Source organism: Heptranchias perlo, chromosome 3, assembly GCF_035084215.1.
Source record: "Heptranchias perlo isolate sHepPer1 chromosome 3, sHepPer1.hap1, whole genome shotgun sequence".
Lineage (NCBI taxonomy): Eukaryota > Metazoa > Chordata > Chondrichthyes > Hexanchiformes > Hexanchidae > Heptranchias > Heptranchias perlo.
In genome coordinates this window covers 20188554-20207037 of record NC_090327.1, presented here as the reverse complement: position 1 = coordinate 20207037, position 18484 = coordinate 20188554, and the positions used below count along the sequence as shown (strand labels likewise).

Genomic DNA, 18484 nt, shown 5'->3' with positions numbered 1-18484 from the left:
TTTTCCCCTCCCCCCATGTCCCCCGACTTTCCCCACTCCCTCCCCCGACTTTCCCCACTCCCTCCCCCGACTTTCCCCACTCCCACCCCTGACTTTCAGCACTCTCCACCCCCCCCCGACTTCCCCCCCCCGACTTTCCCCCCCCGACTTTCCCCCCCCGACTTTCCCCCCCGACTTCCCCCCCCCGACTTCCCCCCCCCCCGACTTCCCCCCCCCCCGACTTCCCCCCCCCCCCCGACTTCCCCCCCCCTCACTTCCCCCCCCCCCCCCCCCCGACTTCCCCCCCCCCCCCCGACTTTCCTCCCCCCCCGACTTTCCTCCCCCCCCGACTTTCCTCCCCCCCCCCCCGACTTTCCTCCCCCCCCGACTTCCCCCCCCGGACTTTCCCCCCCGACTTTCCTCCCCCCCGACTTCCCCCCCCGACTTTCCTCCCCCCCGACTTCCCCCCCGGACTTTCCCCCCCCGGACTTTCCCCCCCCCCCACTTTCCCCCCCCCACTTCCCCCCCCCGACTTCCCCCCCCACTTCCCCCCACCCGACTTTCCCCCCCCCCCACTTCCCCCCCCCCCGACTTTCCCCCCCCCCCCGACTTTCCCCCCGACTTCCCCCCCCGACTTTCCCCCCCCCCCGACTTTCCCCCCCCCCGACTTTCCCCCCCCCCCCCGACTTCTCCCCCCCCGACTTTCTCCCCCCCCCCCGACTTTCTCCCCCCCCCCGACTTTCTCCCCCCCCCCCCGACTTTCTCCCCCCCCCCGACTTCTCCCCCCCCCCGACTTTCTCCCCCCCCCGACTTTCTCTCCCCCCCCCCCCCGACTTTCTCCCCCCCCCCCGACTTTCTCCCCCCCCCGACTTTCTCCCCCCCCCCCGACTTTCCCACTTCCCCCCCCCCCCGACTTTCCCACTTCCCCCCCCCCCCGACTTTCCCCACTTCCCCCCCCCCCGACTTTCCCCACTCCCCCCCCGACTTCCCCCCCCCCCCCCGACTTTCCCCACTCCCCCCCCCCCCGACTTTCCCCACTCCCCCCCCCCCCCGACTTTCCCCACTCCCCCCCCCCCCCCGACTTTCCCCACTCCCCCCCCCGACTTTCCCCACTCCTCCCCCCCCCCCCGACTTTCCCCACTTCCCCCCCCCCCCCCCCGACTTTCCCCACTTTCCCCCCCCCCCGACTTTCCCCACTTCCCCCCCCCCCCCCCCCCCGACTTTCCCACTTCCCCCCCCCCCCCCCCCCCGACTTTCCCCACTCACCCCCTCGACCTCCCTACTTCCTCGCACCCCCCCCCCCCCCGGATCATCTTCATCTTCTGTTCCAGCGCTGCATGACGTCTTGCTCGCTCTCTTTCCTCTCTTTCTCACCACCCCCCCCCACCCCTACCCGGCGTTGCAGCTCCTGTCGGCAGCAAGCCTGTCAATCGGGCTGCGGACGCAAAACCTGGAAAGACCTTTAATCACCATCAATTACATTGTGATCGCGTCAGAAATAGTGACTTGTTTTTATTTGGGTTTGCACGTGCACCTCACCCATCCCCATCCCCCCGCCCCCCCCCCTGCTGCCAACCCAGCACCATTTCAAAATTGAGCCCATTGTGTCTCTTATCCTTCCTTCAACTGGTTTTTGTCTCTGATATTGCTTTAAGTGGTGCTGCTGTCTGGCTTGTTTCTCGCACTGCCCTCTCTGGTGCTAATGTTCCTTATCTTTCTCTCCTCTCTCGTCTATCACACATCTGTAGAAATGCAGTCAGTAACCTGGGTTTTTCAGCAGGAGGGGGCCACAGCCAGCTCTGCCTCTTCCCTAAGTATATACCGTGAGTAACTGTGGCGCAGGCTGAGGTTTTATTTTATTCACTCACGAGGTATTGGCATCGCTGCAAGGCTGTCACATTGCCCATCCCTAGTTGCCCTTGAGAAGGTGAGCCTTCTTCTTGAACTGTAGCAGTCTGTGTGGTGAAGGTGCTTCCACAGGGCTGTTAGGTAGGGGAGTTCCATGATTTTGACCCAGTGACTGTGAAGGATGGGCAATATCTGTCCGTCAGGATGGTGTGACTTGGCGAGGAGCTTGGAGTTGGTGGTGTTCCCATGCATCTGCTGCCCTTGTCCTTCTAAGTGGTGGAGCTCACAAGTTTGGGAGGTGCTGCCGAAGAAGCCTTGGCAGGTTGCTGCAGTGCATCCTGTAGATCGTACGTACTGCAGCCATGGTACGCCGATGGTGGAGCGAGTGGATGTTTAAGCCAGTGAGCCAGTGGATGCATACTGATACGAACATACGAATTAAGAGCAGAGTAGGCCATTCGGCCCCTTGAGCCTGCTTTGCCATTTGATAAAATCATGGCTGATCTGATTGCGACCTCAACCCTACTTTCCTGTCGACGTAATATAACCTTTGACTCCTTGTTAATCAGGAATCTATCTAACTCAGCCTTAAAAATATTCAGTGACCCTGCCTCCACTGCTCTCTGGGGAAGGGAGTTCCACAGACTCATGACCCTCAGAGAAAAAAATTGTCCTCATCTCCGTCTTAAATGGGAGACCCCTTATTTTAGACTGGCCCCTAGTTCTAGTCTCTCCCACAAGGGGAAACAGTCTCTCAGCATCTACCCTTTCTAGTCCCCTCAGGATCTTATATGTTTCAATAAGATCACCTCTCATTCTTCTAAACTCCAGTGTATACAGGCCCAACTTGTCCAACCTTTCCTCATAAGATAGCCCCCTCAGCCCAGGAATCAGTTAAGTGAACCTTCTCTGAACCACCTCCAAAGCAATTATGTCCTTTCTTAAATAAGGAGACCAAAACTAAACACAATATTCTAGATGTGGTCTCACCAATGCCCTGTACAACTGGATCAAAAGGACTGCTTCGTCCTGGATAGTGTCGAGCTTCTTGAGTGTTGTTGGAGCTGCACCCATCCAGGCAAGTGGAGAGCATTCCATCACGCTCCTGACTTGTGCCTTCTAGGTGTTAGAGAGGCTTTGGGGAATCAGGAGGTGAGCCACTAGCCACAGAATACCCAGCCTCTGACCTGCTCTAATAGTCAAAGAATTTATATGGCTAGTCCAGTTCAGTTTCAGGTTAATAGTGACCCCAGGATGTTGATGGAGGGGGACTTGGTGATGGTAATGCCATTGAATGTCAAGTGACGACGGTTATGCTCTCTCTTGTTAGAGATGGTCATTGCCTGGCACTTGTCTGGTATGAATATTACTTGCCACTTATCACCCCAAGGCTGGATGTTGTCCCGATCTTGCTGTATACAGGACTACTTCATTATCTGAGGAATTGCGAATGGAGTTGAACACTGTAATCATCAGCAAACAGCTCCACCTTTTGATGGAGGGAAGGTCATTGATGAAGCAGCTGAAGATAGTTGGACCTAGGACACTGCCCTGAGAGTTGGTAGCACTCTCACCTCTGAATCGGATGCCTCACTCCAGCACTTGAGCACATAATCTGGACTGAAACTTAAGTATTAAGGGAGTGCTACATTGTTGGTGTTACGTCTTTCTGGTGAGGCATTAAACCATGGATGCAGCTGCCTGTTCAGGTGGATGTAAAAGGTCCCATGACACCATCGAGATAAGAGAGTCCTGGCCAACATTCCTCCTCAGCCACCGAAAACAGATCAATTGCTCATTCATGTCATTTGCTGTTTGTGGGGCCTTGCTGTGCACAAATTGGCTGCCGCATTTGCCTTTATAAGTCACTGGATTTCAAAAATTGTCAACTGCTCCAGGACTCCGGAAGTTGTGATAGGGTGCTTTATAATTGCAAGTTTTTTTTTGTGCAGAGCATGGCTTTGGATTACCACTCTGCTATCCTCCTACAGCATCTCCCCATACAGGCTATAATTAATACAGTTTTATAAAGCTAAATAAAGCAAATGTTTCATTTCTTACTATTGAAAATGCCTTTCCCCAGACTTTCACTGCTGCCCAACCCCTTGGCTTTGGCTTACTGTTGGCAGGGGAGAAGTATTGCGTGGGTGGTCCAGTTTCACCCACTCCATATTGGGTAATGCTGCACCCTCTATTTGGCATTCTCAAATCGAGAACTTATTGGAGTTATGAGATCAAACCTGTGTCCAACCACTTCATGCCACTGGGCGGTATTGGTATTATTGTCCTATATTTTAGACACAGCTACATCAACAGTTGTCACTTTATGATTGTTAAACAAGATGTTACACCTTCAAACCTAGGGCATTAGCTTGTAGAGATGTGTTGATGCTATGGCAAGGATGGTGTTACATCACAGGAATTTTGTTTTGACTTTAATTCAGCTGCCAACAATTGTTTACGAAAAAGATTTGCTTGAAATGTTTTTTTGGCCGTCCCTTGAGTAGACGGTATAATTTCAAAGTTTGCAGATGACATGAAACTCGGAAATGTAGTAAACAATGTGGAGGATAGTAACAGACTTCAGGAGGACATAGACAGACTGGTGAAATGGGCAGACATGTGGCAGTTGAAATTTAACAGAGAGAAGTGTGAAGTGATACATTTTTGGTAGGAAGAATCAGCAGAGGCACTATAAACTAAATGATACAATTTTAAAGGGGGTGTAGGAACACAGAGAGACCTGGGGGTGCTCATACACAAATCTTTGACGTTGGCAGGACAAATTGAGAACGCTGTTAAAAAAACATATGGGATCTTGGGCTTTATAGATAGAGGCATAGAGTACAAAAGCAAGGAAGTTAATGCTAAACCTTTTTAAAACACTGGTTAGGCCTCAGCTGGAGTATTGTATACAATTCTGGGCACCACACTTTAGGAAGGATGTCAAGGCCTTAGAGAGAGTGCAGAAGAGATTTACTACAATGGCACCAGGGTTGAAGTAATTCTGTTATGTGGAGAAGCTGGGGCTCTCCTTAGAGCAGAGAAGGTTAAGAGGAGATCTGATTGATGGTGTTCCAATTCTGGGCATTGTACTTTTGGAAGGATGTGAAGGCCTTAGAGAGGGTGCAAAAAAGATTTACTAGAATGGTTTCAAGGATGAAGGACTTCAGTTACGTGAATAGACTGGAGAAGCTGGAGTTGTTCTCTTTAGAGCCGAGATGGTTGAAAGGAGATTTGATAGAGGTATTCAAAATCATGAAGGGTCTAGACAGAGTAGATAGAGAGAAACTATTCCAATTGGCAGAAGGGTCAACAACCAGAGGACATAGATTTAAGGTGATTGGCAAAAGAACCCAAGGTGACATGAGGAAAAACTTTTTTACACAGCGAGTGGTTAAGATCTGGAATGCACTGCCCGAGGGGGTGGTGGAGGCAGATTTAATCGTGGCCTTCAACAGGGAATTGGATAAGTACTTGAAGGGAAAAAAGTTGCAGGGCTACAGGGAAAGGGCGGGGGAGTGGGACTAACTGGATTGCTCTTGTAGAGAGCCGTCATGGACTCGACAGGCCAAATGGCCTCCTTCCGTAACCATTCTATGATGCTATGATCCAATTAGTCCCACTCCCTTGCTCTTTCCCTATAGCCTTGTAATTTCTTTCCCTTCAAGTATTTATCCAATTCCCTTTGGAAAGTTATTATTGAATCTGCTTCCATCGCCCTTTCAGGCATTGCATTGCAGATCTTAACAACCTGCTATGTAAAAAAAAATGTTTCCTCATGTCGCCTCTGGTTCTTTTGCCAATCACCTTAAACCTCTGGTTACCGACCCTTCTGCCACTGGAAACAGTTTCTCCTTATTTACTCTATCAAAACGTTCATGATTTTGAACACCTCTATCAAATCTCCTTTCAACCTTCTCGGCTCTAAAGAGAACAACCCCAGCTTCTCCAGTCTATCCACGTAACTGAAGTCCTTCATCCTTGGAACCATTCTAGTAATTCATTTTTGCACCCTCTCTAAGGCCTTCACATCCTTCCGAAAGTGCGATGCCCAGAATTGGAAACAATACTCCAGTTGTGGTCGAACCAGTGTTTTATAAAGGTTCATCATAACCTCCTTGCTTTCGTACTCTATGCCTCAATTTATCAAGCACAGGATCTTGTATGCTTTTTAACCACTTTATCAACCTGCCCTGCCACCTTCAAAGATTTGTGCATATACATCCCCAAATCTCTCTCTTCCTGCACCCCTTTTAGAATTGTACCCTTTAGTTTATATTGCCTCTCCCCGTTCTTCCTACCAAAATATATCACTTCGCACTTTTCTGCATTAAATTTCATCTGCCGTGTGTCTGCCCATGCCATCAGCCTGTCTATATCCTCTTGAAGGCTATCACTATCCTCCTCACTGTTCACTACACTTCCAAATTTTGCGTCATCTGCAAATTTGGAAGTTGTGCCCTGTACACCCAAGTCCAAGTCATTAATAGATATTGAGAAAAGCAGTGGTCTTAGTACTGACCCCTGGGCAACACCACTGTATACTCTCTCCAGTCTGAAAGACAACCATTCACACTACTGTTTCCTGTCACTTAGCCAATTTCGTATCAATGCTGCCACTGCCCCTTTTATTCCATGGGCTTCAACTTTGTTGACGCCTATTATGCATCACTTTATCAAACACCTTTTAGAAGTCCATATACACCATGTCAACCACATTGCCGTCATCGACCCTCTCTGTTACCTCGTCAAAAAACTCAATCAAGTTAGTTAAACACGATTTGCCTTTAACAAATCTGTGCTGGCTTTCCTTAATTAATCCACACTTGCCCAAGTGACTATAACTTTGTCCTGGGTTATCATTTCTAAAAGTTTCCCCACCACCAGGGTTAAACTAACCCAGCCTGTAGTTCCTGGGTTTATCCTTACACCCTTTTTTTAACAAGGGTGTAACATTTGCAATTCTCCAGTCCTCTGGCACCACCCCCGTATCTAAGGATGATTGGATGATTATGGCCAGTACCACCACAATTTCCACCCTTACTTCCCTCAGCAAACTAGGATGCTTCCCATCTGGACCGGGTGACTTATCTACTTTAAGTGCAGCCAGCCTTTCTAATACCTCCTTTATCAATTTTTAGCCCATCCAGTATCTCAACTACCTCCTCTTTTGCTATGACTTTGGCAGCCTCTTCTTCCTTGGTAAAGACAGATGCAAAGTACTCATTTAGTACCTCGGCCATGCCCTCTGCCTCCATGCGTGGATCTTCTTTTTGCTCCCTGATCGGTCCCACCTCTCCTCTTACTACCCATTTATTGTTTATATGCCTATAGAAGACTTTTGGATTCCCTTTTATGTTAGCTGCCAGTCTATTCTCATACTCTCTCTTTGCCCCTCTTATTTCATTTTTCACTTCCCCTCTGAACTTTCTATATTCAGTCCGGTTCTCACTTGTATTATCAACCTGACATGTCATATGCCCCTTTTTTCTGCTTCATCTTACTCTCTGCCTCTTTTGTCATCTAGGGAGCTCTGGCTTACCTTTCCCCCTCGTGGGAATGTATCTAGATTGTACCTAAACTATCACTTCTTTAAAGGCCACCCATTGTTCAATTACAGTTTTGCCTGCCAATCTTTGATTCCAATTTACCCGGGCCTGATATCTTCTCATCCCACTGAAATTGGTCCTTCTCCAATTGAGTATTTTTACTCTAGATTGCTCCTTGTCCTTTTCTATAGCTAATCTAAACCTTATGATACTATGATCGCTGTTCCCTAAATATTCCCCGACTGACATTTGCTCCAGTTGGCCCACCTCATTCCCCAGAACATGATCCAGCTCTACCAAAGAGCCAGCACAGGCACAATGGGCTGAATGGCCTCCTGTGCTGTATCATATACTAAATAAATCCCTCCTGGTTTAGCCAACCTTTTGTACTGAAAAGGTTAAATGGCTATATGATTGTTCAAATTAATTTTATTGGCTTTATGGCTGCATTGCTATTAGCATGTGCATTTAATAATTATTCTCATGTTTCGACATTTAGTGTGCCATTCATGCAGGGGGCCCTTTTAATGTTTTTGGCTAAGTTTTGAACTCTCTGACTATGCATGCAATTTTTTTTTCCCTTCACTCACTTTAGGGAAAAGTCTGGCTTCTAGCACATTTTTCTGATGGCTCAGCTGAATATAGAAATTTATAATTATAAGAATTGTGTTGGGGCAAACTGATATTCTACCACTGTACAGTGCAGTATTTGTGGAGCTCCACGTTTTGATACAGACTTTAACTGGTTAATTCTTAGTCTGTTTTTTGAAGTAAAATCACGTAAAGGATAATAGAGATCTGGAACACTCCCTGAAAAGGTTGTGGATGCTGAGTCAATTGAATCTTTCGAGACCAAGATCGATAGATTTTTGTTAGTTAAGGGCGTCATAGAAACATAGAAAATAGGAGCAAGAGTAGGCCATTCGGCCCTTCGGGCCTGCTCTGCCATTCAAAATGATCCTGGCTGATCGTCGAACTCACTACCCTGATCCCGCTTTTTCCCCATATCCCTTGATCCCGTTAGCATTAAGAAATATATCTATCTCCTTCTTGAATACATTTAATGACTTGGCCTCCACTGCCTTCTGTGGTAGAGAATTCCACAGGTTCACCACCCTTTGAGAGAAGAAATTTCTCCTCATCTCGGTTCTAAATGGCATACCCCGTATCCTGAGACTATGACCCCTGGTTCTGGACTCCCCAGCCATCGGGAATATCCTCCCTGCATCTAGTCTGTCTAGTCCTGTTAGAATGTTATATGTTTTGATGAGATCACATCTCATTCTTCTAAACTCTAGTGAATATAGACCTAGTCGACCCAATCTCTCCTCATACATCAGTCCTGCCATCCCAGGAATCAGTCTGGTAAACCTTCGTTGCACTCCCTCCATGGCAAGGATATCCTTCTTCAGATAAGGAGACCAAAACTGCACACAATACTCCTGATGTGGTCTCACCAAGGCCCTGTACAACTGCAGTAAGACATCCCTGCTCCTGTACTCAAATCCTCTTGCAATGAAGGCCAACATACCATTTGCCTTCCTAACTGCTTGCTGCACCTGAATGCTCGCTTTCAGCGACTGGTGTACAAGGACACCCAGGTCTCGTTGCACCTCCCCTTTCACCAATCTATCACCATTCAGATAATCTGTCTTTCTGTTTTTACAACCAAAGTGGATAACCTCACATTTATCCATGTTATACTGCATCTGCCATGTTCTTGCCCACTCACCCAACTTGTCTAAATCACATTGGAGCCTCTTTGCATCCTCCTCACAGCTCACATTCCACCCCAGCTTTGTGTCGTCTGTAAACTTGGAAATATTACATTTAGTTCCCTCATCCAAATCATTGATATATATTGTGAATAGCTGGGGCCCAAGCACTAATCCCTGCGGTACCCCACTAGTCACCGCCTGCCACCTGGAAAAAGACCCGTTTATTCCTATTCTCTGTTTCCTGTCTGTCAACCAATTCTCAATCCATGCCAGTATATTCCCCCCAATCCCATGTGCTTTAATTTTGCACACTAACCTCTTGTGTGGGACCTTATCAAAAGCCTTCTGAAAATCCAAATACACCACATCCACTGGTTCTCTCCTATCTATTCTACTGGTTACATCCTCAAAAAAAAAACTCCAGTAGATTTGTTAAGCATGATTTCCCTTTCAGTCACCCATGCTGACTTTGTCCAATCCTGTTAATGCCCTCCATGAGTTCTGTTATCACATCTTTTATAATTGACTCAAAGGGATAATAGAGCAACGGTGGGTAAATGGGGTTGGGATACAGATCAGCCATAATCTAATTGAATGGCGGAACAGGCTTGAGAGACTCAATGACCTACTCTTATTCATACTGTAGTTTTGGCCTATCTCTTTTATTCAGTTAATAAAATATGTCATCACTGAAGAATAACAAATACTTGTTTCCTTTCTTAAAAGTGACGATGCGGCAGTTTGACCATCCTCATATAGTGAAGCTGATTGGTGTAATTACAGAAAATCCAGTCTGGATTATTATGGAACTATGTACCTTTGGAGAGGTATGATCATATGCACTATATTCAGGAAAATATGAATACTATGAAAGAGTCTGTATTTGTTTTTTTTTAACATAAATTCACTTAGAATGACATGGGCTAGTTCAGGGTAATCAGCGTGCATTTGTAAAAGGCAAGTTATATCTGACAAATTTAATAGAGTTCTTGAAGAATTAATGGAGTATACTGATGAAGGAATTTCAGTGGATGTTGTGTACATAAATTTTTAAAAGGCATAAAAGATACTTATTGATAATGTGCACTGTATTCAAGAAATGATCTGGACTTGTCTTTAGCGACACTATCAGAATTTACAGATGACACAAAAAAGGGAGTGTTGTTAATTGTGGAAAGGACTGTAAACAACATCAGAAGGACATAGATTAGTAAATTGAGCAGATAGTTTTCAGATGAAATTTAATGTGAAGAAATGGGAAGGTTTACATTTTGGGAGGAAGAAAAATATGAATGGAAATATACGCTAAATGGTAAAACTTTTGAAAAGAAGTAGAGGAGCAGAGAGACTTTGAGATTCAAATGCACAAATCTTAAATGTGGGAAGATAAGTTCATAAACCTGTGAACAAAAAACAGCATATGCGATCTGAAGTTTTATAATTAGGGGTATAGAATACTAAAGCAGAGATAATACTAAATCTACACAGGTCATTGTCGGCTGTCTGAAAGATGTATCCACTTAGTTCCATTCCCAAGATTTTTTTAAAATTGTCTTTCAAATATTTATCTACCATGGTTTCTGGTAGGGCACTCCATGACCAAACAACCCTCTGTGTAAAAATAAAATAACCTTTCCCTTCATTCTTCTGGTGGTGATCTTAAATTTATGCCCTCTATTTACTGACTCACCGACAAATGGAAATTGGTTTTCCCAATTTTGAATACCTCTATTAGTTCTCCTCTTAACCTCTTTTGTTCTAATGAAAAGACCACAGTTTCTCTCGTCTGTCATAACTAAAGCCTCTAATCCTTGGTATCATCTCAGTGAATCCCTTCTGCACCCACTCCATGGCCTTCACATCCTTCCTAAAGTAAGGGTCCCAAAATTAGACATGATATTCTAACTGCGGCATAACCAGTGACTTGTATAATTTAAAATTCACTATTTTTCTTCAGACTTATATTTAATAATTTAACTTGACCAGCTGCTTCCAGATTATAAAGGCACTTGCACAAATAGGACAACAACATGAACCCAGAACCAGATGAGATTCAGACTACAATTTTTTAAGCTTAATGTGAAATTAAGACCCCACATAATACTAAGAAGTAATAAGCCAGAAGGTTTACAATATGATGCATTTACAACATGTTCATGCTTGTCCTGTGTCAAAAGAATAATACTTTTAGAACTGCTTTTTTAAAGGAAAATGACTTTTAAAAAAAAATGTTTTGAATTGGTTTTTTTTTTTCACTCAGTTGCGGTCGTTTTTACAAGTAAGAAAATACAACTTGGACTTGGCCTCCTTAATTCTGTATGCTTACCAGCTCAGCACAGCACTCTCTTATCTGGAGAGTAAGAGATTTGTACATCGGTGAGTAAATATGCTCCAGTTGTTCAAAGGAAAGGATACTGTGGGAATGTTGATTTGGATGGAACCTAACTCACTGCATTGTTGATCAGTTACTAACTAAAAATAGTGTGTAAAATGGTGTTTGAACTGGAAGCGAAGTGCCACAACACTCACGTCATTTGGAAAAAGTGCCATGTACCATACTGTCAATTCGTTAAGTATGTTTCCAATCTCAGACATTTCTTTCTACTTGAGACACTGAATATACATTCAGTGCTTGCCTACCGGCAGAGATCATTGGGTGAGCTACCCTATACTTTTAATGTTGCACACTTTATTTGATCTTCAGCAGCATTGGTAGAGGCCTGGGTGGAAGTTGTCTGCTTACCCTTCCTATTAAAAAGGTACGGGAGGTCCTAAATAGGAAGGAAATAATGAATAAAAATTAACCTAATACCATAGATCCCAATCCCGATGTATGAAGAAAAAGAATCACCTTTTGGAAACGGTGCTAAATGAGTGCCACCTGCAGGATAGCAGATGAATGACGGGAAAAAGTTCATCTCTGCCTCTTGATTACAATTTGCCTTGATGCCACCCGCTAGCAAGTATAGAAATAGGAGGATAGAGCAGATAAATGCGTGGCTGGAGAGATGGTGCAGAGGGGAGGGCATCAGATTCCTGGGCCATTGGGACCAGTTCTGGGGGAGGTGCCATTGAGACCAGTTCTGGGGGAGGTGGGACCTGTACAGGCCCGGACGGGTTGCACCTCAACGGAGCTGGGACCAATGTGCTCGCGGGGAGGTTTGCTACTGTGGGGAGGTTTAAACTACTTTGGCAGTGGGATGGGCCCCAGGATGTAGCATTGGAAAGGGGAAACAAGGGGCACAAAGGATCAGGAGAAAAGGATAGCCCTAGAGTACAAAATAGTACGGTATTAGATGGGGTCAGACTGAGAGAGAGTACAAGAAAGTCTAAGAGGGGTTTGTGGAGCATGTGTGTAAACGCACGAAGCGTGGTAAACAAGGTTGATGAGCTGCAGGTGCAAATAGCCACATGGGAATATGATTTTGTGGCAATAACGGAGACCTGGCTCAAAAAAGGGCAGGATTGGATACTAAATATTCCTGGATACAAGGTGTTCAGGAAAGATAGGAGTGGGTCGGGGGGGGGGAGTGTCAGTATTGATTAAGAATAATACTGCAGTGCTGGAGAGAGGGGATGTCCTAGCAGGGTCAAGGACAGAATCTATTTGGCTAGAGTTGAGGAACAACAGAGGTGCCGTTACACTACTGGGTGTATTCTATAGGCCACCAACTAGTGGGAAGGATATAGAGGAGCAAATGTGCAGGGAAATTAGAGAGGTGCAAAAGCCATAGAGAAGTAATAATGGGGGATTTCAACTATCCTAATATAGACTGGGATAACAATAATATAAGGGGCAAAGAAGGGGAGGAATTTTTGAAATGTGTTCAGGATTACTTTCTCAACCAGTATGTTTCTGGCCCAACGAGGAAGGAGGCATTGTTGGACTTGATTCTGGGGAACGAGACGGGCCAAGTGGAGCAAGTGTCAGTTGAAGAGCATTTAGGGAGCAGCGATCATAGTATCATAAAATTTTGAATTGCGATGGAGAAGGACTCAGACCACTCTAAAGTAAAAATACTCAATTGGAAGAGGGCCAATTTTAATGGGATGAGAACAGATCTGGCCCGGGTAAATTGGAATCATAGATTGGCAGGCAAAACTGTAATTGAACAGTGGGCAGCCTTTAAAGAGGAGATGGTTCGGGTACAGACAAGGTACGTTCCACGAGGGAGAAAGGTAGGACTCCCTGGATGACAAAGGAGATAGAGAATAAGATGAAGCGGAAAAAAGCAGCATATGACAGACTTACATCTGTCTGATAATACAAGTGAGAATCAGGCAGAATATAGAAAGTTCAGAGGGGAAGTGAAAAAGGAAGTAAGAGGGGCAAAGAGAGAGTATGAGAATAGACTAGCAACCAATATAAAAGGGAATCCAAAAGTCTTCTACAGACATGTTAACAGTGAACTTGAAGTAAGAGGAGGGTTGGGGCCGATTAGGGACCATAAAAGGAGATCTACTCATGGAGGCAGAGGGGTTAGCTGAGGTACTAAATAAGTACTTTGGATCGGTCTTTACCAAGGAAGAAGATGCTGCCAGAGTCTCAGTAAAGGAAGATATAGTTAAGATACTGGATGGACTAAAATTTGATGAAGAAGAGGTACTAAGAAAGGCTAGCTGTACTTAAAATAGATAAGTCACCTGGTCCGGATGGGATGCACCCGAGGATGCTGAAGGAGGTAAGGGGGGAAATTGCGGAGGTACTGGCCATAATCTTCCAGACATCCTTAGATGAGAGTGGTGCCGGAGGACTGGAGAATTGCAAATGTTACTCCCTTGTTCAAAAAAGGGTGTAAAGATAAACCCAGCAACTACAGGCCAGTCAGTTTAACCTCAGCGGTGGGGAAACTTTTGGAAACGACAATCCGGGACAGAATTAACAGTCACTTGGACGAGTGTAGATTGATTAGGGAAAGCCAGCACAGATTTGTTAAAGGCAAATCGTGTTTAACCAACTTGATAAGAGTTTTTTGATGAGATAACAGAGATGGTAGATGAGGACAATGCAGATGATGTGGTTTATATGGATTTTCAAAAAGCGTTTGATAAAGTGCCACATGGTAGGCTTGCTATTAAGATTGCGGCCCATGGAATAAAGGGGGCAATAGCAGCATGGATACAGAATTGGCTAAATGATAGGAAACAGAGTGGTGGTGAATGGTTGTTTTTTGGACTGGAGAGAGTTGTACAGTGGTGTTCCCCAGGGGTCGGTGCTGGGACCACTGCTTTTCTTGCTTTTTACCCCACCAGCGAACAAATGTTATCTGTTTTTAATATAATGGGTCATTTGCTGGCTCTCTCTGCCTTCCGGATGTTTCTGCCTCTCTCTTTTTTTTCTCTTTTTTTCCCTGTTTGTTTTTTTGTTGAATGTGTATTCGGGGGTTCTGCAGGTGACACCTCTCTGTCTGAACACGGTGATTGCCTTGGCAACGGGCAGTTGCAGGGGCAGTCTGTAAACACCATGTATTGTTCTATATGTATAAATGCGTAGGCTTCAAGGAGCTCCTGAAACATTTACCTGAGGAAGGAGGAAGTCTCCGAAAGCTTGTGAATTTAAAATAAAATTGCTGGACGATAACTTGGTGTTGTAAAATTGTTTACAATTGTCAACCCCAGTCCATCACCGGCATCTCCACATCATGACTACCATCGACACCACAAACTGCCGGCTCACAGTGGAAAGGATATCCAAGAAGATCGCGCATTTAGACACAGACATCAAGTTTTTACAGAGCTGCAAGAAAGCAGACAAGATCCCGAAAGGACTCCAGATCACGAACCCACTCAAGTCCACATACAACTCGGATTACGCTGAGAGACTCTGCCGCCGTACCTCTCGCACACTCCGCAACCATCTCATACACCAACTCTACAGCAGACGCCACAACCTCGAAACCAAGATAGAGTCCATACTCTCAACCTGTACTCAGGACACAGCAGACCAGCTACGTTATACCGCCAAACAGACGAGGCAACGGAACTACGCTGCCTACATGAAAACCAAGAGCAGGAAGCTTGAGAAACTCGGCATCACCACCAGCAACGACCAAGCTTCCCCTGGTACCACGGTTGCAACCACAGGGAAGTCTATTGTCAATTTATCCGACTACACCCTTCAACCAGACGAAATCGAAGTTCTCAGCCGAGGGCTCAATTTCTGCCCCACTACCAAAATGGACCCCACTAGTCTCGCGGCGGACACAGAGGAATTCATCAGGAGAATGAGGCTCCGGGAATTCTACCACAAACCCCAAGATTTCAGCAGCGAACCCAATGAGACAATCGACGATCCGGAACAGCAGACAGAGGGATCCGCGGTACAGCAACCGAAGAGGAAAGAGTCAAACTGGACTCCTCCGGAGGGTCGCTGCCCTCAGCTGGACATGTACGCTCAAGCTGTCAGGAAATGCGTCAATGCCAGATTCATCAGCCGCACTCAGAAGACAGTCCAGAATGTCACCCGAGCACAACGCAACGCCATCAACGCTCTCAAGACCAACCGCAACATCGTCATCAAACCAGCGGACAAAGGAGGAGCCATAGTCATACAGAACAGAACAGACTATTGCAAAGAAGCATACCGACAACTGGACAACCAGGAACACTACAGACGGTTACCCGCAGATCCGACCAAAGAACACACCCACCAGCTCAACAAACTGATCAAGACCTTCGATCCAGACCTTCAAAGCATCCTACGCACTCTCATCCCACGTAATCCCCGCGTGGGAGACTTCTACTGCCTCCCAAAGATACACAAAGCCAACATACCCGGACGTCCCATCGTATCAGGCAACGGAACCCTGTGTGAGAACCTCTCTGGATACATCGAGGGCATCCTGAAACCCATCGTACAGGGAACCCCCAGCTTCTGTCGCGACACTACAGACTTCCTACAAAAACTCAGTACCCACGGACCAGTTGAACCAGGAACACTTCTCACCACGATGGACGTCTCGGCACTATACACCAGTATCCCCCACGATGACGGCATCGCTGCGACAGCATCAATACTCAACACCAACAACAGCCAATCTCCGGAAGCCATCCTACAACTCATCCGCTTCATCCTGGATCACAATGTCTTCACCTTCGATAACCAGTTCTTTACCCTAACACACGGAACAGCCATGGGGACCAAATTCGCACCCCAATATGCCAACATTTTCATGCACAAGTTCGAGCAGGACTTCTTCACTGCACAAGACCTCCAACCAACACTATACACCAGATACATCGACGACATTTTCTTTCTATGGACCCACGGCAAGGAATCACTAAAGAGACTACACGATAACATCAACAAGTTCCATCCCACCATCAAACTCACCATGGACTACTCCTCAGAATCAGTTTCTTTCTTGGACACACGAATCTCCATCAAAGACGGGCACCTCAGCACCTCACTCTACCGCAAGCCCACGGACAACCTCACGATGCTCCACTTTTCCAGCTTCCACCCTAACCACGTCAAAGAGGCCATCCCCTATGGACAGGCCCTGCGAATACACAGGGTCTGCTCAGACGAGGAGGAACGCGATGGACACCTACAGACGCTGAAAGACGCCCTAGTAAGAACGGGATATGACGCTCGACTCATCGATCGACAGTTCCGACGGGCCACAGCAAAAAATCGCATAGACCTCCTCAGGAGACTAACACGGGACGCAACCAACAGAGTACCCTTTGTCGTCCAGTACTTCCCCGGAGCGGAGAAACTACGCCATGTTCTCCGCAGCCTTCAACATGTCATCGATGAGGACAAACACCTCGCTATGGCCATCCCCACACCTCCACTACTCGCCTTTAAACAGCCACCCAACCTCAAACAGACCATCGTTCGCAGCAAATTACCTAGCTTTCAAGAGAACAGCGTCCACGACGCCACACAACCCTGCCACGGTAACCTCTGCAAGACATGCCAGATCATCGACACAGATACCACCATCACACGAGAGGACACCACCCACCAGGTGCATGGTTCATACTCCTGTGACTCGGCCAACGTTGTCTACCTCATACGTTGCAGGAAAGGATGCCCCAGAGCATGGTACATTGGCGAGACCATGCAGACGCTGCGACAACGGATGAACGGACACCGCGCAACAATCGCCAAACAGGAGGGTTCCCTCCCAGTCGGGGAACACTTCAGCAGTCATGGACATTCATCCACCGACCTTCGGGTAAGCGTACTCCAAGGCGGCCTTCGAGACACACGACAACGCAAAATCGTCGAGCAGAAATTGATAGCCAAGTTCCGCACCCATGAGGACGGCCTCAACCGGGATCTTGGGTTCATGTCACGCTACACGTTACCCCACCAGCGAACAAATGTTATCTGTTTTTAATATAATGGGTCATTTGCTGGCTCTCTCTGCCTTCCGGATGTTTCTGCCTCTCTCTGTTTTTTTTCTCTGTTTTTTTCCCTGTTTGTTTTTTTGTTGAATGTGTATTCGGGGGTTCTGCAGGTGACACCTCTCTGTCTGAACACGGTGATTGCCTTGGCAACGGGCAGTTGCAGGGGCAGTCTGTAAACACCATGTATTGTTCTATATGTATAAATGCGTAGGCTTCAAGGAGCTCCTGAAACATTTACCTGAGGAAGGAGGAAGTCTCCGAAAGCTTGTGAATTTAAAATAAAATTGCTGGACTATAACTTGGTGTTGTAAAATTGTTTACAATTATTTCTTGATATATATTAATGTCTTGGACTTGAGAGTACAGGGCACAATTTCAAAATTAGCAGATGACACAAACTTGGAAGGGTAGTGAAAAGTGAGGAGGATAGTGATAGACTTCAAGAGGATATAGACAGGCTGGTGGTATGGGCAGATACATGGCAGGTGAAGTTTAACGTGGAAAAATGCAAGATGATGCATTTCAGTAGCAAAAATGAGAAGAGACAAAAAAACTAGAGGGCAGAATTCTAAAAGGGATGGAGGAACAGAGCGATCTGGGGGTATCTGTGCATAAACCGTTGAAGGTGGCAGCACAGGTTGAGAAAGTGATTAAAAAAGCATACAGGATCCTGGGCATTATAAATAGAGGCATAGAGTACAAAAGTATGGAAGTCATGATGAACCTTTATAAAACACTGGTTCGGCCACAACTGGAGTATTGTGTCCAGTTCTGGGCACCGCATTTTAGGAAGGATGCGAAGGCCTTAGAGAGGATACAGAAGAGATTTACTAGAATGGTTCCAGAGATGAAGGACTTCAGTTACGTGGATAGACTGGAGAAGCTGGGGTTGTTCTCCTTAGAGCCGAGAAGGTTGAAAGGAGATTTGATAGAGGTATTCAAAATCATGAAGGGTCTAGACAGAGTAGATAGAGAGAAACTATTCCAATTGGCAGAAGGATCAACAACCAGAGGACATAGATTTAA

General features: G+C 46.3%; 1 protein-coding gene across 7 annotated transcripts in view; it reads left to right on the top strand.

Moving 5' to 3' along the window:
* Nucleotides 1-18484, top strand: part of LOC137310916 (focal adhesion kinase 1) — a 585674-nt gene that overhangs the window by 469929 nt on the left and 97261 nt on the right. For all 7 annotated transcript variants that reach the window (XM_067978464.1, XM_067978455.1, XM_067978457.1 and 4 more), the window contains 2 exons: nt 9824-9924; nt 11358-11473. In XM_067978464.1, coding sequence (XP_067834565.1) covers nt 9824-9924; nt 11358-11473 — 217 coding nt within the window. The remainder of the gene's footprint in view (nt 1-9823; nt 9925-11357; nt 11474-18484) is intronic.